Genomic DNA, 25,490 nt, shown 5'->3' on the forward strand with positions numbered 1-25,490 from the left:
CCCACTAGCTGAGGTAGCTCTAGAGAGCCCCTGTAGTGACTATTTGGCCTACTCCACCACAATTTAGCAAATAATTTAATGAAACCAGTTCAGGGCTGAGCTTGCAGTTGTGCTATGTATGTTAAGGGCTTATTTACATCTCCTGCATGAAATCTAGTCCCGGTTTTGCCAGTCTTGATCCGATGCACTTCTTCCTAAAGTACTGCAAACGAATATTCACACGCACACTTCATGATGTGTTGCGATGATGGAGCGAAATGAACCCGAGGAAGAACATCTATTAGCTTCCGCACCAACACCGGCGTGCAGTGCTGCATTTTCCCTCGCTCTTTTAAAAATCAAATTACTAACAAATGGTTGGCCATCCGTCTTGAATCTGTTGGCCTTACAGCCGAGAAGTTGTGGCACAATGGCAAGCGCTGTATAGCAGGACTGGCTCTAAGGCAGTCGGACCCAGTGAACAGCGCAGTGAGTAGCAGTGGTGGCCGCTCGGCATAAATCAAACCAAGCGACATCCTAAGGCCCCAAGCAGCTCACGGGGCAAATATCAACGAGAATGTTTATAACCTAGAAGCAAATACCCATCTAATTCATGTAAACAAAAAGTCTGATGAATACCTTCAGCTCGACTACCTTGTCATCTCGCTACATCTCTGTATCTCCCCACTCTTTATTTATTTTGTCCTCTCATTCGGAGTTTATAAATTGAATGGCCGAGAGGGGGAGGGAGCTGGCGGGGAGCGGGGGGGGGTGCTGTCATTAAATGTGTGGGGAGCGGTGGTTTAGCGGTTAGCGCTACCCTGCGCTACAAACCCGGCGACTCAAGTTCGATTCCCGCTCTCGGCCAACACCGGTGACGATGATCTGAACCGATCGTGTGCCTTCGCTAGGTCGACTCAGCCTCAAACGAGTACCTGGCGCGTAGTGTAAACATCGCCACCGGGGAGACAAAGGCGTCCGGGCGTGGTGCTGGCCACGCACCCCCTCGTGTGCCGTGCCAGCCTTCGTAGGCGCTACTCACTAACAGCACTTGCCCCAACAGTCTGTTACAGGCTATTCGGGGCATCTTTGTCTCTGTTATTAAATATGCATTCTGTTTTGGGGCACCCACGATTGGCCTGTACCACCACTGGCGTGTAGCCTAACCTGTCCCTGATGCTGCACCCTGCTTAAACAGCGTTAACCAAATCCCCCAACACACACCCCCCCTCCCCTCCACAAAAAAAGTCAAACATCACCTGATAAAAATGGTTATCTTTTTTTATTCCTGGCGCTTTCACTGTATTTTATTTGCAATACGTCGATTCAATTATTTTTTTTTTGCAACAGATACCGATTGCCTGTGAATGTGGCAATAAATAAAATTCAGCACGGCTCTTGTCAAGTGCCCATTTTCTCGGTGGCTTTAAAGCATTGCCATGTGCGAGACGGGCCACACGGACGAGGAGGCTCGCCACAGACGTGCCTGACTGACCACGTTGGGTGTGCGTACATCCTCCGCTAAAAAAAACACCCAGACGCACGCACACAGAGGACGCAGGCGCACAGACGCAAACAAACCCCCGTGGCACAACCTTGTTTAAAACAGAAGCAGGCGAAGCATTCAGAAAGGCACGCTGACAATGACAAGTGAATGTAAAACAAACTTGAAACTCACGTTAAAATGCTGAACAGAATGAGTAGCAATACGATATTCTCTTGTCTACCACGCGTTCTGCCCTGGCTCTCATCTCCCCCGTTCATATGAGGATAGGCTGTGCAACGCCCCATCCCTCAATTGTGACAATTTTGAAACCAACATTTTTTTCACTTGCCCTTATAAAAACGTAGAGAGAGAGCGCTGTGCCTTCAGAAGAGGCGGCTCAACCCCCTCTAGCTCCCACCCACCCCACCCCCTCACACGCAAGCCAGCCAGCAACACAATTCCAGGGGTTGCCAACTCTAAAATCACAACTGCCCAACAGAGGATTCAACAACTACGTGCTGCTCATGTTTCGTTCACCCCCGTCGACAGGGCAAGGGTCACGCTGACCCAGCGCTGAACGGGGGCTAATCGCACCTCTGATTAGCACCGTTGGCTACTTACGCTGTAAAATAAGTGCAACATAGTGCATATATATTTACCTTGTCCCTCTGGCTGAGGGTGTCAATGGAAGACATGCTGAGGGAGCCCGGGCACAGAAGGGTGTCCTTGTCATGGTAGTGGCAATTGGAGGTGTTCAAATCATCCACGAAGGCTGGATTTTTGCCATTCACTGCAACAACAAGAATCCAATACAGTTGTAAGTCACATGGCAAGATGAATGGCAGCGACACAAATTATTGCCGGACGACATTACTGGTAGCAGAAATAAACTGGATGAGATGAAATCCAGGGAGTGCCGAGAGAATAAAAAACTAACAAATTAGACCGTGAACAAAAGGCGAGTCGGGCATACTTGTTTGGATTGTACACGGACTTGTACAGCCTGTTTGTCAATCCACTGATGGATGAGGGCCTGCCTTACACCTTGCAGGGCCGTTGAGGAATATTTGACTACATGTCACCACGATGGTCAGTCAGAGTTGGTGAAGGTGAGGGGGGGGAGTGCAGAACAACAATGGATTTTGCTGCACTGCCATCGAAGGCCCACAACGCCGAGTACACCCGTTGCACGCGCGTCCAAGCACTCTCCAGGCTAAAAGCCTGCTGATCTTCTGACATCTGACGCGATAGGGGCACACTCCCGGGTGATTTGTTCACAGGCTGTTGACACGCTAGGCCCAAGCAACAACAAAAAACAAGCCACCTCTTTGGTTTGGGACATGCGAAGAGAACGGAGGCCAACAAGTGACCTTTGGTGGCCTCGCACTGCCGCTTGGACGGAGTAAGAAGTAGAGGCCATCCACGCACGCAGCGAGGTGGTGGACTCATGGGGCGCGAACGAGAGGGGGACTTGACGGAGAAAAACGAAGGCCTACGGGAAGCGATCGCCCTCACCGGAGTAAAGGAAGGAGCGGAAGAAGTTCATCCAGCTTCAGCATCAGCTGCTACGAACTAGACAATTTAAACAAACTATAAACGATTTTTTTTATTTTACCAGGTAAGGCCCACTGAGCTATGTAGCTCTTTTTCAGCAGCAAACCTGGAAACAAACGATAGCTCAACGAAGTGGCTTATCACGTGGAAACTTAGAGCAGCCAAACACTCTAAACGCATGTTTCTAAATGTGGAGCAAAACAAAAATCCACGCAACCAAGGATAAAGCATGCAAAACCCCAAATATACAGCAGGCATCGTCAGGGTCGCGATCGAACACACAACCTCCTGCATACCAGGTGAGGAACTTAACATCTCACCACTGCTGCGCCCTATGTGATGAGTGACGGAAGACACAGCAATAAATGGAAGAAAAGTGTTGTGGTAGTACAACTGAAGATGAAGTTGTGAAAGTGTGAGTTCAAATCCCGGCTGGGGGTCGATCAAATGATTACCACTTCATGGGAAGTCAGCAGCGGTTGCCTTATAGACAGACTCGCCCTGACTCTTGGAATTTGGAATTTTTTCACCACTGGTTATGGACTGCCAACAGAGATGAGCACAATGCTCGTTTCAATATGGAGATTCTCTTTAGCACTCTGAATTGATCCTCCGATTGATTTGGGAAAAAGAGTAATAAATGGGTTCTATGAAGTTTAATAGAATTACTATTATCTTTAATGATGTATGTTGGTACAATAACATATAGGCTGTGTTTATTGATCACAGTTAATCTATGGAAGGCACATTTCATCATCCAACAGCTAATGGGAATTTGCTAAAGTGTAAGTAATCATTTCCTTGACTGTCACTCAAAGCACAATGATGCTGACACATGGTATCGCAATTTTTCATGCATATATAGTACGTGAAATCACATATACAGATCAATGTGCACACTGACAAGCAACAGTTATACATTTGTAATCGATCAAGATCCCCCGTATAGCCTTAACCGACTTTTGGGGCAAGTGCTGTTAGCGAGCACCTTACGAATGCCAGCACGGCACACAAGGGGCTAGGCGGCCAACATTACACCCGGCCGCCTTTGTCTCCCCAGCTGTGATGTTTACACACCACACCAGGTACTTTTTTTTTTAAAGCTGAGTCGACCTAGGGGAGGCTCAGGACCGGTTCAGATATTCTTCACCAATGTCGGCCATGAATGTGAATCAAACTCGGGTCGCTGGGTTCATAGAAAAGTGTGCCACCGCTTCCCACAAATCCCGCATACATATAAAAACACACCATGTATTTACCCACAGGTCATTATGCTTGCACCCGTGCAAATACGTAGTGCGCACACTACACATGCGCAGCCACATCTTACACGAGAAACGGATTTACACGCACACGTAGAAACACTTGAAAAAACACAATAGAGGTTTTTGGGTGAGATTACGTAAAAATATTGGATAATATTGGTCGCGAAAGCCTACGTGTTAAACTGACTTCAAAAACTATTAGGAAAGGGAAAAGATAAGAAAAAAAATAGAGTAAGTAAAATAAATGGGGAAAGAACAACAACTAAAAAAGACCGTGAGAATACACAACGCAAACATGACCGAAGATGCCACAATAAGAAATAGGAAGATGTGGCAGCAAAAAGAAGAAGCTGACGATTCACGAATAACAAATAGAAGCCATGAGAGAGCAAGCTGCAGCCGTAACAAATGATGGAGACAGTCATAGACCGAGCGGAGAAATGCGATGCAGATATTAAAATGGCGCGATGTTAACTACCTCGCCTGGTATACAGGAGGTCGTGGATTTGATCCCGACTCTGATGCATGCATATTTTGAGTTTGCATGTTCTTTCTCCCCGTGGTCGTGTGGATTTTTATCCGGGTTTTCCGGTTTTTCCCTCCACATTGAGAAACATGGGTTTAGAGTATTTGGCTGCTATACATGTCCACGTGATAAGCCACTTCATTTGTGGCCAAGTTCCTTCCGAAAAAGAGCCACGTAGCTCAGTTGGCCTTAATTGGTAAAATAAAAAAATGTGTTTATAGTTTTTTTATAGTTCATAATTTTGAAGCACACAAAAAAAATCAAATTACATACCCGTAGGAAACAAAATCTCTCTTCGGATAAGGGGAATGATTTTCCAGATGTCGCAAATGAATAAATAACGACTGCGCTTCACAGTATTGATAAGGAGAATACGATATTGAAGAGCAACTGTGGACATCATTAAAAAAAGGGACCAGCTGTGGATCAAAATTATAAGACCTCTTCACCAGATTTTTTATGCAAAAATAAAAATCTCTCCGTTGTGGAATGATGTCAACGAATAAGCATGCAAAGCAAATTAATTGCTCAGCAATTTGTCAATATAAATTATGATGTCATTATAATCTTTGAGTTTATTATTTCTGAACAAAATGCCATCATATAATTCGTGAACAATTAAGTAATTGTGATTAAACATACTTCAGGAACATATAATGCGATTAATCGTATCGTCGTGACTTTCAACACATTAAACGTGACATGAAAATGAGGTTCAGCAACAGCTGGGGCGGTGGTACAGCTAAAACGTGATGCAGCATGTGCAGTTCTCTCCGCTTTCAGCTATTGCATTTCGAACATGAATCCTGGAGGCAGCTGGTGACGTCCTGCTTGGAGAGAAATGTCAAAAAAGGCATCAAAGACCGGGTAAATTAAAACCAATTCAAGCGCTTGACATTTAAAATCCACTGCAGTAGGCAAAACCCAATTTAGTGGAGTTTGCTCCTCATTAATCACCGTGCTGAGATGTTGGCAACGGCAGTTTTTCGCCGCAGTCTCTATTTCATCGTCAGCAGTGTCGACGCACTTTTTGGAAGTGTCCAGGAAATGTGTGCGCGCCAGTGTAAGGAAAACGACACGTCCACCTATGTTATCTAGTCAGTGCCTCGCAGAAAGGTTGAATGCTGCCGACAGAGCCTCCTACTCTTCCACGTTGGCGAGACATCTCGGAAGAAGTGTGAATACCCACACCGTACAGGACCGTACACGACCTACCGATTGAGTTGTGTACCCACTTATCATCAGTTCAATCGCCCGGCGAGGCAGTTCAGGCAATGGGCTCATTTCTTAACCCTCTTTCCATTCTGATGAGGTACGTGTACGTCATCGGAACGGAATCTGGATAAATTAATAACTTTATCGGTACCGAGGCTCCCACAAGGCCATGCGGGAGGGCGTGGCACAGTTTGGCGCCAGCTATCATAGTGTGCGGTCCTGGTCGCTACGGTTCTCTGCGGTGAGTACAATGTCTTTAAAAAACAACGGTGCTATGCCTCTCCAATAAAATTAACGTGAACCGCTTGCGCGTTCCGAGATCCCGCAGTGAATGGGACCCAACCTGCAACTTGCAGATGTCTCGGCACGGGAAAGGGGTGAAATGCCCCTACCTCTGTCGACAGTTTATGGGAGGTTGTGTGTGGCGTCTGCGTCGCGTAGAAAGGTAGGTCAGACTACCCTCGAGAGCTCCTGCCAGTGGAGGCCCTTTCACCAACAGTGCCTTGAGCAATTGCAGGGCTGCACCTTTACCACCTTGTGTGGACATAGACACATGCCCCAGAATGCCTCTCACCTCATGTTCAAGTCCAGGCTGCAGATACCTGCGTTTGCTACTCTGCCTGTATGAGCGACTGACTTCCCTTTTCCATAAATTAAATGTGTCCACTGGTTTCTGTGCAGCGTCTTGAAATACGGTCGTCGGATTCAGACGCTGTTCTATTGGCAAAAGTAAAATTGTTCTTAATCGCCCTTTTTTTCTATAGCCTTCAGCGGAGATGATGGCACAGCATCCGTCTACAATACACCCTGGGCCAGATTCGCATCTTGACACAATTGGCAAAACGTATCGGCTTGGCGATTTGCCACGGCGTTGTTAACGGTGCCATTGGCACATTTTCGACAAGAGGCGGACAGATAGGAGCCAGGTTCACTGATGTGTGAATCGGGCTATCCCCGAGATTACTCAAATGTAGAACTGCTTAAGTGGTCATCATTGATTTACTTATTCAATTCTGTAATAACTTGTATGTACGTATGTCGAACTTCTTTCGCACCGTACGTAGTCAACTGTGCTAATCGGAGGTGGCAAGACACAAATGGCAATGAAAGGTAAAGGTGCAGTCGCTCAATTTCATTCCCAAGGCTGGTGGAAGGCCATCTTCGATCGGGTATTTGGCCTACTTTTCCACACTGGACAGACATGCTGAAAGAGGTGGCAGCACCTACACTTTACCTCACCACATCCAACATGACGATAGACTAACTGCATTGCACCTATTGATACTGTAAATGACTGCGAATGTTATTATAATTGTTCTTAAATGTAATCATAAACAGGCCACAATCTGTGTCACACTACATAGGGTGTTCCGACCTGGGAATTGCGGTCAGTAATATCACAACGGAGTTTCTGGCTACCATGGCAATGGGTCACCTCAGGCTGCCACCTTTCCATGCTTAGACCCGGTGCAAGTCTGGGAATCAGCATCTTTGCTCGGGTGGCATGAATCGATTTATACTGGTGCCAGTATTGCGTTGAACTTCATCACAGTGTACTGCACAGTCCTTGATCGATAGACCTCGACCGACTCAAGTAATGTCCAGATTCAGTCTCCAGCGGAACAGCAGCCGCACCCCTGGGGTCACTGCTGTTGACAAATGCGGTGCAGGGACCGTCCCCACCTCTCATGTTGACAGCCACCGACATGGAGTATGGCTCGTCGGGCGAGGTGCAGCAGCCGGGGCCGTGCGCTGGGTACGAGCGCGTCGGCTGTAAGGGCAGCGTGTCCATCTGTGACGCGGACGAGCACGGGTAGGAGCCGTGCAGCGGGTAGCTGTCGGGCGACTGCACGGTGGACACCGTGAGACCTGCGGCATCCAGAACGCGACCGCAACAGCAACAACACAGAGCTCGCAACCGCTCCACACGTGGGCGGACCGCCGCTCTCTCGCGCCTCGTTGAACCAAATGGCAACCGAACCGCGCCGAGCCGAGCCCGGCATGGCTCGGGAGGCTGCCAGGTTGCTTTTCCACCGCAGAATCCCAGCCGTGCCGCTGTCACGTCACGCGCAACGAATGAGTGGAGACGCGTGAAGACGGAGCGGCGACGCCGTGTCCACGCAGTGTTACCGGTCTGATGCCACACGCAACGAACGGGTCACTACCTCCGCCCGCTGGTCCTGATAGGCCCTGAGCCCTGATTCAGATGTCCTGCGAGGTGATCGTATCTATCACGGTTTGGTTCTGGCTTAGCACGGCAAATATTCAGCGGGAAGCCACCGATGCTTTGAGGAACCCGCGCTGGCTCAGCTCAGGGTGTGATCTAACGAGGGTTCCCTCGCTCGTCTATCTGCTGACTCGTCCCTTACTTATTCAACGGGCGCACTGTGGTGTACGCCTACGTAAGCGACCATACATAGTGCAATGTATCAGCTTCTCAGGCTTACCATCGAGCAATGTCCACGTCACGTTGTATTATCTAGATGTTGCTGTTCTCTTGTTGCCTTGCCGAAGCTTGGGAATCGGTGTACTTATGGAATTTGAACTTGTATGCTTGATCTATTTGAAATATAAAAATGTTTTAGTGATTTTTCTTACCTTTCCTACACTTTGCACTCCTATCGTGTTTTTGTACTGTTTGTTGTTGTAACTTTCTGACCCGCCCCTACTGGGCATGTCAAAAAGAGCTTTATAGCTCATCGGATTCCTCCAGTACGTATGTTGACCTTCTTTTGCACCGTACGATGAATAAATATTCTGATAAAGATTACCGTGCCTCGTCAGCCTAGTTCTATAATTATCATTATCTTATCCCACCCCAATGCCACTCATCATACTTGACTGCCTACTTGTGTAGTGCAGTGAAGTCTCATAAAAAGCAGCAGAACATCACGCTTGGGCACGGAATGTAGGACGCACTGCGCTCTACAATAAATCTGCATCTTCAGAACCATATTCCGCAGTGCATGTTCGCAAACTATAGCGGACTATAAAGTAAGCATATTATTATTAACCTTTTTGAAAAAAAAAGTTCGAGCAAAGAAATGCATTTGCAACCCCCAAAATCATGATGACAATTAGATGTTGCCTATTGATCAGATTCTAAAAGAATTATATGTTTCCAGTTAGCGTTTTATGGAAGTGTTTGGAAATATTTAACCTTACGGATTCCTTGTTGCAATATAAATACACGGTAGATGTGCAACGTTGAGCCACTTGTAATCTTCATTCAACCGTTGACTTTTGCTCCGCACCATTCACCCTCGTTGAACACGCCCCCCACCCCCGTCCCTCTAACGTATTGCAAACCTACTAAAAAACATTAAATAACACACGCGATAACGCCCCTGAACAACACAACTCCGTTCTATGGCCCATCAGCCGACGCCGCATGCAAGAGACGTGTGGCGTATGCTGCGCCACCGGTGCCAGAAACCTTATATAACGGTTTTCAATTAACACCTTCGCCGAAAGGCGTATCAAAACTCCAAACCGTGCAGCGTGCCAGCTCGTTCAGAAGCCGTGTTTTGACGATTTACCTTCTAAAATAAATCTTCCCATGTCTCGCACCCCCAGCTGCGTGCAATTTTTGCACGGACACCCATCACACGGAGTGCAATTTGCTGTTGTCCCCCACCCCCCACGCACTTCCGATTAGCACGGTTGGTTACGTGCGGTGCGAAAGAAGTTCTACCCATTACTTGTCAGGGTGCGACAGAGATGGCTATTCGGCTTCTTTCGGCTTGAAAGAAAGCTGTTTCTGTTTGGTGTTTTAACATCTTGACACCTGTTTTATTGCCAGAATGGGCAAAACATTATTATTATTATTATATGGTGCGAGTGAAGTTCAACGCACGTAGATAGGCGCTCTGGATCATTTGTGTTGGCGGAGAGTTGACTGAGCGGACGCTCCAGTTAGTAGGAATCAAGCTGGATATCAAAGTCCCTCGAAGAGAAGGAGGAGGCTCCTTCCACTGCACGCTAATGTATATCCTCTTAAGGCACTGTTATTGACGAATGTGTATATACATATTTAGGGTACGTAAATTATGCTTTACTTTACACATATGTTTTTTTTTTACAATGGCCTAAGAGCAGTGGTTCTTAACCTTTAGTGCAGCCTTGCACCGCTTTGGTTCTCAATCGTAAAAAAAAGGTATCATGTTAATAAATACATAGATTATAATGAAGCAAAGTAGTTATACTCACGTGCCCGTGCTTAATTTGTGTTTCAATTATTTACCTTCTAAAAAAATCTGGCCATGTCTCGCATCCCCAGAAAGGGCATCTCACACCCCAGGGTAAGAAACGCTGCCTTAGAGTATTTATATATGTATATATTGTGTGGCGTTTTGGGCAATGTCCTTTATTGATGGCCAGGGCCGTTGCCCACAGTGTCACCTATTGTTATTATTATTATACATGGGTAATGTAGGCAACATTTCAGGCGATAGCTCTTGCGATGAAGAAAGGCCATTGCCCAAAGCATTGTCGAGTGGATAGACTTCCCATTTTATCGGTGGTGTTATTGACGAGTGTGCCGTGTTTATTATCTGTTAACTTCATTAAGTTTAATCCGTCAATGTACATTCGTTACAGTTCATGACGTGGTATTTTCTCTACTGAAACCTGTAATTTTAAAGATTGCTCCGTAAAATCATTAAGAGCACATTTTAAATTGCAATTTCTTCTACGTGACTAATCCCGTTTAATCACACACTTAAGTTCACAAGAGCACAGTGTATCCTGACAATTTATTTTTGGGCACTAGCCACAACAATACAATTGCAATTCTATTGCATGGCTGGTGGCGTTTTATGAGGTTCCTTTAGAGAACCCCGCCTCCATAATTTCGGTGGGATTATTCACCCATTTTTAACATGAGCAGAAAATCAATGACAAGTTTTAAAACGGCACGCGGGCAGCACCGAATGTAGGCTGTCCGTATCTTTTAATGGCTTAGTAATCTAGTCCAAAGTCAATATAGAACATTGCACCACTTCCACTTTGAAACAACAGGCTACATTAATTTGCGTTTTAGACATGTAATTGGCTGATTAGTTCAAATATCTAACCTCTACGTGTGTTTCAAAAAATATCTTATAACTGTATTTTTTTTTTTAAAACATGAATTAATATAAACAACCAATATATTTGTCAATAAGCACTGCCTTAGTTGTAAACATATAACAGGCAACGTTTCAGGCAATGCCCCTGCTTGGTAGTAGATCCCTGTCTGTCTTCTCTAATTATCTATGAAAAAGGACCCATTGTGGCCTTTGAAGGCAATGCAATTTATTAATGTGTTGAGTTTTTGTTAAATTAAAATGGATTAAAATGAAAATTATGCATTCATCGTTCTCGTCAAATATATTTTTTCACAACGGATCGCCTAAAATACAGTAATGTGATTAGTCTAGGTATTAGCAATAAGGTCATGTTCCATTACATAAAGGCTAAAGTTGGTATTCAAGATTCATTGCAAGCACACACACAAACACACCACATTACAGAGACTAACAAATGATAAGCTTTGCTACCGACGCAAAATATTCAGGCCATAGAGGTGAGATCATTATATGCGGGGACGCGTGATGTTATTTTCTTATTAAGAAGCTGCTGTGCACCTCCACAGAGGTGGGCTAGCAACACACTGTGAAGCTCGTAAAAAAACGAAGCACTATTACTCCCCAAATCAATAACACTACAATACATACGCACGGCAATCTTTACCCGGGCAGTTTTATATAATGTGTCCACGGTTAGAATGAGTGTGAATGTCTAAGCAGTGTTGTCCACCGGGTCAAAACTAAGATGGCTTCTGACATTCAGGACAGATGTGGTGTAAACGCGAAATGGTAATTCACGTTTTATCGTGGCCTCTAAGTTAAATGATTAAGGCATATGTAAGGCAAAAACACACTATTGCTGTGGCAGATTGCCCTTTCTTAAACAGTTAAATTGCACAAGAGAACGTGTTTGATATGTATAGGTCAAGAAGAACACATGGTATCTGGTGACTTGCAAAAACGGTAAAAAAAAAAGCAGAAGGGAAACATGAAGACGGAGGACATTTGATTATTTTGAAAGCTACGAATATACGCGGACATGCCTGCACCGTGCAAGCATGACTGTCAACTCAAAGGGCATTCCTAATTTGTGATGGCAGAGATTACAATCTCAATTCACAGAGATGCTCTTAATCCTGATTTCACTGATGTTGAAATGATTAAATGCCTCTTTTTATTTGGCAGAAACAAATCAATAAAACACCTCTAAAATTGTTGTGAAAAAAAGTCCAAATGTAGTTTTTAAACAACACCATTTGCATATATATTACATTTTTACAGCCTCATAACACGAAATCTGTTTATTCATGCATGCATATTGCACGTGATCACATCGATGGACAATTTATGCAGCTAAACACCAATCATAAAAAATACTTGGGTGCTTACCGATTTTAAAATTGAATTCGAACATCTGCGAAAATGTATATCCATTCAAAAATGTTAAATAACAAGCCACTGCCCAAGCATGTAATCCAAAGGTGGTGCAAAACGTATTTTTGTCACTTTAATTTTTTGGGATTATAGCTATGAATAATATTTATAATAATGTACAACCCCTTGGCAAATCTGTGCGTGATGAAGGCCTCTCCAGTGCATGTCAGTTATGGCGGTTGTTTGACCATACTTCACCAAGCTGGTCAATCTAGGTCAGCGAAGGGTTTGGAGAGACAGGACCGCTGTGAACATTAGCCATGACCGGGTATCACACTTGTTTAGCCAAATTCATAGTGCAGTGCACTAACCGCTGCTGAAATAAATAATACAACATAATATACGGCTCTGTGTCAATCTACTGTTGGATGAAGGCCTCCCCAACGCAATGTCACACACGCGGTTTGTTTGACTATAATTCATCACAGTGGTCAGGGCGGGTTGATGATGGTGGAGAGTAGGGGGACAGGAACCACTCCAGATATCATTCGCCCACCGCTGATGTCAGCCCTGGCTGAGGATCATACTCGAGTCAACGTGTTCACCGCACAGAGCGCTAACCCGCCACCCCACCACTCCACTGTCACCGCTAAATATTGTGGGGGGGGGGGGGGGGGGGAATTAACAGCTACATTTAGAGCACAGGACACACACGCTGAATACGTGGAAAGAAAGGGTGGCCATCGTCTCCGGCCAAGAATTGTCTTTTGTTCAAGCGTTTCCTTCCTTTATCTCTTGCAAAATCAGCATCACTGGTAGCATGGAGTCACATCTACACGCGATAAGACGTACAGCTGACACATTCAAGCACTGCTTGACAGTTTCCCAACAACTCCTCTCACCAAATTCCTTAGTTTTTATTATGTAGATTTCACTTTTTGTACAAACACACACAATCAGCGTGATTGATATGTTTGGTGAACGTTATGAGTGGAAAAGCATTATGAGTTGAAAACGAACACGTTACTGTCTCCATCAGTTACAGTAGGGCAATAGCCACGGATATTTACTCAAATGGACAAATCTGGTCCGTCGTCTGAATCAAGGTGGGTAAAACGGTGGCAGCCCCGTAATTTCTGGCACGCACCCCATCTGAAGGATAAGCGTCCACGAGAGGGAGCTCTAGAGTGTATTTGGCCTACTCCTCCACGCTGGCCAGCCGTCTTGGAACAGGTGGGGGTGGGGGGGAGGGGGTTATCCACATTTAGCCTTCCCATATTTACTCAACTTTATTGAAATATATTTTTTATATCTCTCTTGCTTCTGCAACGATAACAACAACTTATCGCAAAGGGATGCAGTCATAACAGATGGGGCTCATATATCGATCTCTCCACAGGGCTAACGATGATGATGGATGATGATAATGATGGATGACGTTTTATGTTGACGGTGGGATAAGAAGAGATTTGTGTTCATGCTTTCACAATGGGGGGGGGGGGGGGGGGGCGGGGGGCCTTGATGCTCCCACTAAGCCCATTAAGGGGCGATCGAAAAACACGAAGGTGCAGCCCTGCAATTTCCCTTGGCAAATTTCTCCAAGCATGTCAAGTAGCTGGTTCTAAGTTGTCAAGGATTAAATAAATGAAACTACAATTTCTTAATTGAAGCACATCACAGTGAAACTTTATCTATGTTAAACATGTATCTCTCTTCACGTGCATATCCCCCCCCCCCCGTAAATTGCCTAGAATTTTAAACTCAAAGAATGCCAAATAGCACTTTCACTGAAACTGAGAAAGCACTTTGGTGATTTTTGCACGAAACACATTTGCATACGCAGACAACCCAAGTAAAATAAAATACATGCATCTCTCTATTTTGACATTCGTTAGTTGATATTTCCAACAACGATACAAAGGAAATAAATGACCGGAGAACACCGCTTTGGTTGAGGCGCACATTACCACATTACCACATTACCGCAGAGAGCTCCATCTGCGACCTAAAGAGCAGGAATAGGACAGGATAATAAAGACATAAAAGGACACAAAGAGTGACCAACAAAGAAGTAAAAAAAAAAGGTTCCACGTAGAAGACCCGATGAGAAGGAACTTTCACTATTTGGAGACGTATGTAGGATAGATAAAAACAAGAACATTTAAAAGTGTGTTGTTGTTGTTGTTCGGAAAAATGGAAGGATCCAGAAAGTGAGGAAGACCTAACAGAGAACGGCTTGATGACGACACAAGAGATTGGTGCCAGAAAGATGTGCGCACCACTTGAGTATATTGGCACAAGACAGAGGAAAGTGCAAACAAATGATGAAATGTGCAGTGAACACCAACGGGCTATCTGCCGTTGGGTCGTGATGATGGCGATGACGATGAAAAGGAGGGAGGAGAGGTGAATACGGAAAAAGGGAAAGGTCAAATCAGAAAATAATCAACTAAAGGAGATGCATTCTGATTTTAGAATGCTAGTACCTGCATATGTATTCGATGTTCAATCATAATCTATAAAACGTATGGCATGATGAGGACTGCTTAAGCTACTCGCACTCACTCACAGTAATCAATTTGAAACCAAAGCCCAGCCGCGACAGAGTAAAGTTTGTTCCTGAGAGAAAGCATTCTGCAATATAGTTACTATGTAACATAATTTAAATGCATTTGCTGTGTTGTCTAAAGATGTCACAATCTCATTTCAGGCTCCTTGCCTCATTCACTCGACTACGTTTAGCATTCCTTGCAGAATTCAAATACTTATCAGGCTCAAATGATTTCGATTTAAAGCTTTCGTGACTGCAGGGATTCATCTTCTTGGTTCTTTCGGTAAAGTCACGTAGAATGGAAATAACATAATAAAAATAAAACATAATAATATGAAATATATGTACAAATAAAATTCTATTATGTTTTATTTGTATTATGTTATTTCCATTCTACGTGACTTTACCGAAAGAACCAAGAAGGAGGCTCAAATGAGTTTAGCTTTTGAGAACGAATAACATCAGGCACATTTAAGTGGATGTGGTCATAGGCTACACAGTAATATATTTTATGAGTGATGTGTACGACAGATAGCATCTTATTTATAATGCATATATATGTCAAATTGTAATTTGAAAACAAAAGCCACAACTTTGGTCAAGGAAATTCACATTCATATCCCAATGTTTACAATTATATTAACATGTGACTGTGAATTTTAGATGTGATCTGCACAAACATTTTAAAGTCATATTTATGGGATGCTGCCATGGTGTAAAGGCTGGCACATTGGACTTGCAAACCAGAGGTTCAATCTCCCGGTGCAGTAATTTGAAACAAATCCCTTCGCCACTGTCCACCCAGTCGAATCCATCGGTACATAGCAGTCGATAGGTGGGTGGCGTGTGGTGGGGTAAATCGTGGGTACTGGTATCTCTTCCAAGAAGTCTGGCCAGCATGAATGAAATAGGCATATACCCTCTAGAGTAAAGGCCCTTCCACCAGCAGTGGTTCGAGCGATTAATTGCTGGGATGCAATTTTACCCACTATTCATGTTTTCGTAGGAAGTGAGAATGTGGAGGTCATAGAGGACATTGAGTATTTAGATCACGATGCGTATTATACACTGGTTGTGAGAAGGTAATCAAGGGATGTGTTGCAGTAGCAGGATGGATTTTTTTAAAAATGAATTTCAAAACCGCTTTAGAGCTTAAATTTGGTATTAAAAGATTAGCAAAAATTCAGCCAGCAGTAACGTCTGCATCACTCTATGGGTTAGTAAGCTGGATTTTCGTGAAGAAACTAGAAAAAGAGACCGATTTCCTTTTAAAACAAGAGCGTTTCGAGGGTTCTATAAAGCAACTTTGAAGTTCAGAGGGTAACATAGCAAAAAAGTGTTGTAGATTTATTGAAAAAGAGAAATGCAAGTTCCTTTGTTTCACTCGACAAGAACTCAAGAGAGCAGAATGAGTCTTATTTTCAAGAGTGACCTTGATCACGAAAGAACGCAGAGTAAAAAGAATAAAGAATAAATTGGGCAGAAAAAAGAAGCTACGGAAAAACAGAATCAATTAAGAAGTCTGTTTAATGGGTGGGGAATTGCATGCAGGATGGTGGAGGGTGGGTTGCCGAGACGGGCATTGGAGTGGCACCCAGAATTCAGTGACCAATGGGAAGACCTCGAGGGCAGATGGAGGGAGACTGTCAGGGTGAATCGTGGAGGTCAATTGTCAACTTTACAACAGCCAGAGACGCCAGCAGAAGCAAGGAAAGGACTGAGAGGTGCTGTACCATGAACAGCATCAGCCGCGATGACCTCTTAGCCTGTATCTTGAGAATTTATAATAAATAATAATACAATTTATAACGCGCGTAATCTTGAGGACCAGAGACACAATTTTGAGGCACGGAGCCCATCTGTAGATAAGTAGCACAGGAATTAACAACATTCATTTAATATTTTTTTTATGAATAATGTAAAGCACAACACAATATAACATGATTACTATCTCATACACTCCATATGTATGTAATATTATTACTATGAGATAACCCAAAACTATCTCATAACCCGAGATTATTGAATAGATACCAATTGGTTGCAACTCATCCAGGTCATAGATATTCATATACCAATCTGTTATCTCATTCGAACAGGTTTATTGCATTGGTCAGCAAATGTATGCCTCGTATGTTGGAGTCATATTTTTTTCCAATCATGCTGCGTGTCACTTGGCAAACCCAGTCAACAATAGATTTCACAGGAATATTCTGGATGTCAACACTTAGAACGTATGACTGACATTCCTAGGCTGTAATGAACAGTACTGTGAACCTTCTTCCATTGACGTGACCATTGATGTTCAAATTCTCTGAGAACATTGCATGTATAAATACAGCATGAAATAAAATACTTGCCATATATCAAGTTAAAGTCAATCACTGTGCAAATGAGCAGTGAGGCAGTGCTCATCTGGTGGAAATTCCACTTTTCGATGGCAGGGGTGAGTAAATCCACAGGACAACCACTGTTGACTTTCCCATAAAGTGGTGCCCATTTTATTGATTTAGAAAAATTGTGCTGTTCGCCTTCGTGCCATTCTCTGCTCTAACACTGGTGAGACAAAGCCGTAAAAAAGGCTGTCTCTGGTGTAGGCCAATCAGTTTCAAGGACAATGCGTATAATATCAAAGCATATTTGTTTGCATGTTTCACCACAAGCATGTGTGGTTAATGCAGACTTGATGCCTTGTGATAGGTGTCTCTTTGGTGTTTGAACAACTTGACACCTTATTTTATCTGAAAGGAATGTATATTGCGCGTTAACCAAGGCGCTTTACAAGGAGTTAACAATGGTACAACATATGAATGTAATAGTAGAGATGCGGTGAATGAAACAGATGAGAGCAAGCAATGGGGGCAAATTTGTGACGCGTGAATTCGTTGAAAGCGAAATTGATGACGGTAAATTATGATGAATGGATTGAATGGATGGGGGAATGAGTGAGAGCCGTATAATGAAAATATCAAGAGGGAAAAGTAACGGTGAGGGAGTCGTGGGGTGAGCTAGGGAATCATACGTGAGTTTTGAGTGCGGAGCGGAAACTAGTGAACAAAGGTGGCTGTTTAATGTGGAAGGGGAAGTTTGTTCCAGTGAAGGGGGGGCGAGAAGAGATAGCGAGAGAGTGACAGCATGGATTGAGCGCAAGGAGGAGGAACAGAGAGAGAGAGAGACAGCAAAGATTGTGAACGTAGAGATACAAGCGTGGCAAGATATGGTGGGGCAAGACCATGAAAGGATTTGTAGACCAGAAAGGGCAAAGCCTATTCTTTTTTTTTCATAATGATTGACCGAGTCAACCCCAAGCAGTTATTTGAAGTCGCAACCTTTTGATCGCGAGCTGCTCACGCTACCCCCTGAGCCGAAGACAAACATCAATCATATATGCCACAAACATATGCTACAATTACACTCGTGTGCATTTCTAGGCATGACGGTGAACATTTACATTAACGTGGCAGTGATAATACGACAGAGAACAATTCCCAAAGCACTGTGCCAGAACTCCCGATTTCCTAGCAGTGGTGGAACGAATGCATCAATTCATTAATTTAAACGAATTTAGGCTTATTATTCCTATTATTATTTCACTTGTTAACCCAGGAAAGCTTCACTTCCAGGAGGGCCCTGCCAAGATTTCACAATAGGGGTTGATGTTGCGACGTGTTTACCCAAATTGAGTAATTCGAAGGTAATTTTCCCCATTGCATATGCGGTCAAAACCAGTTAAATTGTTGTTCTGTTTTTTTTTTTGGTATGGGATGAAACAGGAGAACTCGAAGGAAAGCATTACAGGACAAGGGCAGAACGAATACACTTCACACACAAAGGCACCCGAGTCTGGAATCGAACCCAGGTAATTCAAATTTCATGTTTAAGTTTTTTTTGTTAAACCAGGTGAGAGCTGAAGATATCATGATCGTCTCATTTGTCACCTAGGTCACCGAAATGAAAAAAAAATTAAACAAATAAAATATAGCGCAAAAAATTGAGCAAATATAAGTAAAAACCAACTGTGCCATAACATTACAAAACATATTGCACAGACAGAAATGTATGTTAAATAATAAATTCCTCATGGCTTAAGTCGGCTTGTCGCATATTATTTTTAGACAGATCATGGGACTATTACAAAATTAAGTTCCAGAAACCTTAAAATCATATAGAGTGACCATTGTACAAATATGTAAACTGACATACTGTAGATGGATCATGTCAAATGCAATTGGAAGTGAAGAATCGACAGATTAGCATAAAATTGTGATTTAGATGGGAGAGTTACCGAAGACATTCTTAAAGTGATGGCATTCAAGGTTTCTGAAGCATTAACAGAGAATGAGTGAGAATTTTGAGTTTTTGTTCTCTTAGTAAAAATTCCCTTTCGTGTTGTGCAGCATCTAAGAGTTTCAAATCCCGCTGCCTCATGATGCATGCGTTGAAATCACATTTGAGAGAATCCGTGTGTCTTGATTCATATGTTGCACGTAACATGACCTCCGTATGGCGACTGGAGATGGTTTCATTCATCACAATGTAATGACGGTTAATAATTGATTTATTAATCAAATTGTGATCCTATATATAATTCTGAGCAGACACTTGTGCTTATTCAAGTCTGGTCACCAACATGTATATTTACTTTTGACCAAATTCAGACGACTACATTTTGTCAACATGATGACGATAAAATTTTGATTTAAAGCTTTCGTGACTGCAGGGATTCATATTCTTGGAAGGATTTGATAAACCATTTCGGGTCTTAATTGATTGTTCACGCTTACGGTGGCTTTCAGACCGCATCCATTATTTTCTTCTCCCCCCTCCTCTTTTCCGAACATAGATGGACTCGTCCATCTGAACAAACTGTCAAATCTCTCTCCGTGGTGCTAACGTTAAAAATAACCGCCACTTTTTTCAAATTTTCTTGCTATGGTTTTCACACCTGATAATGATTGCTTGTGTTGCAGTCGAAACGTCGTGAGAATTGTATTGTTTTATATTTTTGTTATTTTATTGTTTCCCTTCTACGTGACTTTACCGAAAGAACCAAGAATATGATAACGATCCATATGTTTTGGATGATTTGCACAGAGTTAATACATCATTGAAATTAATCCATCACTAACTCCTCCGTGTCATCTTCCAAGGTCATTCATCATCATCTTCGTCATATGTCCCTTCTGTTAGCTCATTAGCCATGATGGGGGTGAGAGAATGTCCAACGTCATTCTCATTCTTTGGCAAGTGTTTCTGCTTAATTAAATCTCTAAATCTCTTACTCTTGCATCCATCTTCACCTGGTTTTCTCTCTTCCACTCCGAGATCATTACAGCCATGCCATTCTCTTCTGAATGCATAAACCTCCAGGACGTTATTTACTCTATTTTTGTACCTAACACTAACAGCACAATTCGTCAATCATTTGAGATTTTTTTTTTAAATAACATGAATCCATAATTTAAAATGAAAGAAAGTTTTCACGGAAGAGTTTCAAAGTTTTCAGGCCATTCGATACAACAGATCCAAAACATAATTGGTACGCTAAAAGTTTCATGTTAAATTTGGTTGCACCCAGAATGCAGAACACACAAGGCACAAAGGGGCATTTTGGGCAATGTGAAAATTGCTCGCTGCCCCAGTCGGAGTCTATGGAGCGAGGCTTATTGATCGGGCCTTGGAATAAATAGCGGTTTATCAAACCAATTCTACCTGGAGCGCACGGACTGAGACGCGTCAGTTGGAAAGTGGTTTGTCGCTCATAATTCGATGCAACTGGTTATCAATAAATGACAGCTTGTGACCTTTGGATGGGATCCATTGATAATTTTAGTTTAAAAATAAATAATTCTCAGTAAATTATCATTTGTAAGGTTGGGGTAAGGCTGACATAGTCCTGAGTGCCCCACCGGTGTTTGATTCCTGGCCACAGCTAACATTGGTAGCGAGTGCTCTGAATATTTCCTGTCCCCCCCCGCCATCACCCCCTTTCTTCACCTATCTGCACTGACAAGCATGGTGAAGTATGGTCAAACATATGAGTGTAAATGTAGAGCAGCCTTCATCCAGCATTGGACTAACAAATTCCCCTAAATTATTATGCTTTAAAAATGACATATCAATAATCAATAGGTGCACTGGTATGACTTCGTGCGGCAAGTAAGAGGATTTTTTTGGACTGAAGACAAAATGTGAATATCTTTCTTGTACACTAAAGGGTCATGAAACCAGGGTCTCGGTGGTGCTGGCTCAATACATTGCACGGTTGAGTGCTCAGACAGTGTCCATTATGTAGCTGAGGAGGAATGATAGAAAAGCAGATGGCCTCATCATAGTGTACGTATATGCTATCCAAATAGAGGTATAGCTTAAAATAACCAAGGAACTTAAAATAAAAGAATAGGGTTTTTTCCCCATTTTTCTGGCAACAAAACTGAAACCTTTTTACAAGGATTCATGTCTGCATTAACCACAATATCTGCAGTCAAAATGCAAACAAAAAACATACTATGATAATATATCCTTGAAACTGATTGGTCCACACCAAGGGACGGCTTTCTTTTGAGCCTCGACCCAATTGGTGCTCCCAGCCATAACGAACATCAGCAGAAGCAATATCTGGGACCCATTCTTCATCAACCTTCACTAACCAATGTGGTGAAGTATGGTCACACAACCTACCATGACCTTCATCCGGCCTTCATCCAGCAGATCATTGATCAAAGGTTTTACAGTGTTATTATTTCGTATAACAAACTGCATAACTGCATTGTGTTGCACCCAAAACGTCGTTATTTAATTTATTTTATTTTATACCTACGTGACTTTACCGAAAGAACCAAATAGTATGGATCCCTGCAGTCACGAAAACTGGTCCAACACCAGAAAGCCGTCTCGGGTGTGGACCAATCAAATTCAAGGACAGTGCATATTATTATCAGAGTTGTCTCTTTTGTTTGCATTTTGACTGCTTGTGTTGTGGTTATTGCAAACATGATGCCTTGAATAAAGGTGTCAGTTTTTGTGCTAGTTAAAAGGGTAAAACCTATTACTATACTATTTTATATCAATACTGTACATGCTACAAACACAAACCATCAATTAATTTGCATGTTAAATATCCCATCTTTTTTTATTCTAAGCCTGGATTTGTGTGAATGCCCTGGTGGCAAAACTATGTGCTTTCAGACTACGCGATGATCATAATTGCTTCAAGTCAGTTTAATTCCTGTCCGCCCCCCCCCCCGCCATCAGCCTACGTGCTAAAAAACTCAATTTAATTACCTAATTTTTCGACCTAAACTCTTCAAAGCATTTACATAAAAGTGCTAATTACATCTGCAAGTATCCCGCGAATTCCACTGGGTAGCAACAGGAGGTGAATGGTAGCTTCTGTTAAGCTAATGTGATGCGTTCAGTATAAGGTGCGCTTTTCAAGTGTACGCCGGTGCTGTAGGAGGGGAGGGACAGATGGCAAGGAGACTGAGCAAAGTGCCAACTCCAATCCCAGCCAAGAGAGTTCAAGTGTTGACATTTTGTTCTTTTGATTTAAAGCTTTCGTGACTGCAGGGATTCATATTCTTGGTTCTTTCGGTAAAGTCACGTAGAAGGGAAACAATAAAAATATTGTATTATATTTTTATTATTTCGTTGTTTCCCTTCTACGTGACTTTACCGAAAGAACCAAGAATAATTTTGTTGTTGCTTCTTTCCTACCCCAACGCCTGCAATAAAAGCATAAATGGGGCTCAAACGCAGTCGGTCAAGTCATAAATTAGTTTTATATTCTTTGGGTCTTTCGGTAAAGTCACGTAGATAGGTTCAAGGAAAATAACAAAAAACGACGACGTTTCGATCGCAACACAAGCGGTCGTCATCAGGAAAAGGGGGTTAGCTTCTAAAGGCAAACTGTTTATAAAGGTTTGAAATGGGGGTAGCCCAAATGTCAGCAGCCAAGGGCGGGGATGTTAATGTGAGATCGGTGAGCGGCCTCCACAGCGAGCGTGCTGAGGTGGCTAAGTTAATGTGAGAGACTAGCATGTTAATGGAGGATCGCAGAGCCACCGCCACCTCTAGGTCGGCGTGAAGGTGGCTGTTAGTGTGAGAAATTTAACCTGTTAATGTAAAATCAGAGAGCCGAAAATAACAACTAACATCGGAAGGTGGTAAGATAGGACCATCACAGGCAGTTATGACTTAAACTGGTTGATAACTTCCTTCCAATGATTCCTCGGTTTGTACCCATCTTCTCCGTTGAAATTGTGTCTGTGTCTGTATATATGAATGGCTTCATGAACGAATCTTTGTTGATAGCCAATGGGTTTGCAAAGTACCTTCGTCTTAGTTAAATCAATTTCGTGTGAGCCCACCGCATTAAACCAATGATCAACCACGGCCGAGGTATTGGTCCTACCGTGTTTCAGATCTGCCTTATGTTCAGGAACTTGGTCCGAGACATGTCGCTTAGTTTCCCCAATGTAACTACTGCCACAGACACAGCTTAGTTTGTAGACACCGGGGTATTGCATGTCAGTGATCACATCCTTCACAAATGGGATCAGATCACGAAGTTTATGTACTCTGTTAAATTGAACCTGGATCTTGTGTTTGCTCATGATTTTGGAAATATTTTTGGTGACCCCTGCTATGTATGGCAAGGTGATGGTTTTGATTGGGTCCTCAGATGGTTCTTTCCCAACGGTTGGGGTGATAGCTTTCCGGATTGTGCAGTCTGAATATCCATTCATCTTGAGAGCTTGGTGTACGTGTTCCAGTTCACTGGCTAGGTGATGATGGTCGGAAATACATCGAGCTCTATGGTGTAGAGTTTTGATGAGGGAATAATTCTGGGATGGATGGTGGTGGGAGTCAGGTTTTAGATAGGAATCCATATGGGTGGCTTTCCTGTGGACAGTGTCCCATTGAGCCATCTGGTCTCTCTATATATTAGTTATTTGGTGGGATAAAGTGTGAGTAACCCCACCTCTTCCGAGCTAAGCTGCCGATGAGCGAGGGTTGGATACATGCAGGTAGATTCTATTCAGAGAACATTTTAAGTATATAAAGAATAAATCATCCCCAAACAGTCCACAACACTCCAAATATATTATTTTCATTATTACAACGTGTGCTGTGTGTTTTATTGCAAATAATAATTAAACACACTGTGCTGTCTATGACACGGCAATGCAAGTAAGGCTGTGGTGTAAATGAGACAATATTTAATTAAATAGGTAACAAATACACACCAATACATGATTTGGCATCGCTATAAATACACACCAATACATGATTTGGCATCGCTATAATATGGAATATAGAGCATTGACAAAGATGCACTAATGTTGTCAGTAAGAAATGTACATAAGTAAATGTCATAGTAAATAACCCATGTTTTTATTGCTCTACAATATTATTCAGATAATAATACACGCCCGCCGCCACCCTGTATTGTAAAGCAAACGTTGTGGGTGCGTCTTATAATCCAGTTGGTGTGTGTGTGACCACATTTATATAACTTTATGAGCATCTCATAATCCAGAGAATATGGAAATACTAATATATTAAAAAAAAACAAGAGTGTTGCTGAAACGACTACACACACAAGCACTTGACAATTGTTATGTACGTGTTTGTTCAACCTACAGAGTGTTCAAAATCGAATCATCCATTATTAAATAACTTTAATTAAACTTCAGTTTTGAATGGTGCGGTTGAAACGTTGCCAAAACATATCCCTGAGATATTTACGGGTTTTTTTTTTAACAAAAAGTTTCAAGTGATCTTCATTTCAACACCTGGGACTGTAAAATCGCCAAAGCTGCAGCTGACATCTTCTTTGGTTCTTTCGGTAAAGTCACGTGGAATGAGAATAAAATAATAAAATAAAACAATAAAATTATCATGACGTTTCGGCCACAACAACACAAGTGTTGTGGCCGAAGAGCTCTGTCGTCCCGACAGGTTTGTTCCTTTCACCTGAAGAAGGCCACTTGTGTTGTGGCCGAAACGTCGTGAGAATTATTTTTGTTTTATTTTATTATTTTATTCTCATTCTACGGGACTTTACCGAAAGAACCAAAGAAGATGAATCCTTGCAGTCACGAAAGCTTTCAATCGAAATCTGCAGCTGACACTTGGTTGATGAGAGGGATCAAACCTCATACTTGCAATTATGTGCGTGCAAAAGTTGTCTTCGCCTAGTTAAAATTGATGTATATTTGTTACGCTTTAATAACGGTTGATATCTGTATGAATACCGTGCCAATGAGCCCCGCTAATTGTGTGCACGCCTGCAGCAATTGTGTGTTTAAACCTCCAGATGAACGTCTATGACTAATTATGTATTGATAATTGAGGAAAACAGAACCCATCCTTTCAACTTCTCTTATATTTATGTGCGGTTGTGCCAAGTGAATTATGGCTATCGTAGACCTGGGAGCGGCGATAGTGGTGCTGACATTGTAATAAC

At 42.8% G+C, this 25,490-nt stretch overlaps 1 protein-coding gene across 3 annotated transcripts in view; it reads right to left on the bottom strand.

The window, feature by feature from the left end:
* ANO4 (anoctamin 4) overlaps positions 1–25,490 on the bottom strand; it is a 164,666-nt gene that overhangs the window by 76,143 nt on the left and 63,033 nt on the right. For 2 of the 3 annotated variants that reach the window (XM_032959969.2, XM_032959971.2), the window contains exons 3-4: positions 7,709–7,894; positions 2,125–2,255 (exon numbers count right to left, since the gene is read on the bottom strand). In XM_032959969.2, coding sequence (XP_032815860.1) covers positions 2,125–2,255; positions 7,709–7,894 — 317 coding nt within the window. The remainder of the gene's footprint in view (positions 1–2,124; positions 2,256–7,708; positions 7,895–25,490) is intronic. The other variant, XM_032959970.2, reaches the window with a different exon arrangement.

The sequence above is a fragment of the Petromyzon marinus genome, chromosome 24, assembly GCF_048934315.1.
Source record: "Petromyzon marinus isolate PM22_M1 ecotype Great Lakes invasive population chromosome 24, UKy_Petmar_22M1.pri1.0, whole genome shotgun sequence".
Taxonomy (NCBI): Eukaryota; Metazoa; Chordata; class Hyperoartia; order Petromyzontiformes; family Petromyzontidae; genus Petromyzon; species Petromyzon marinus.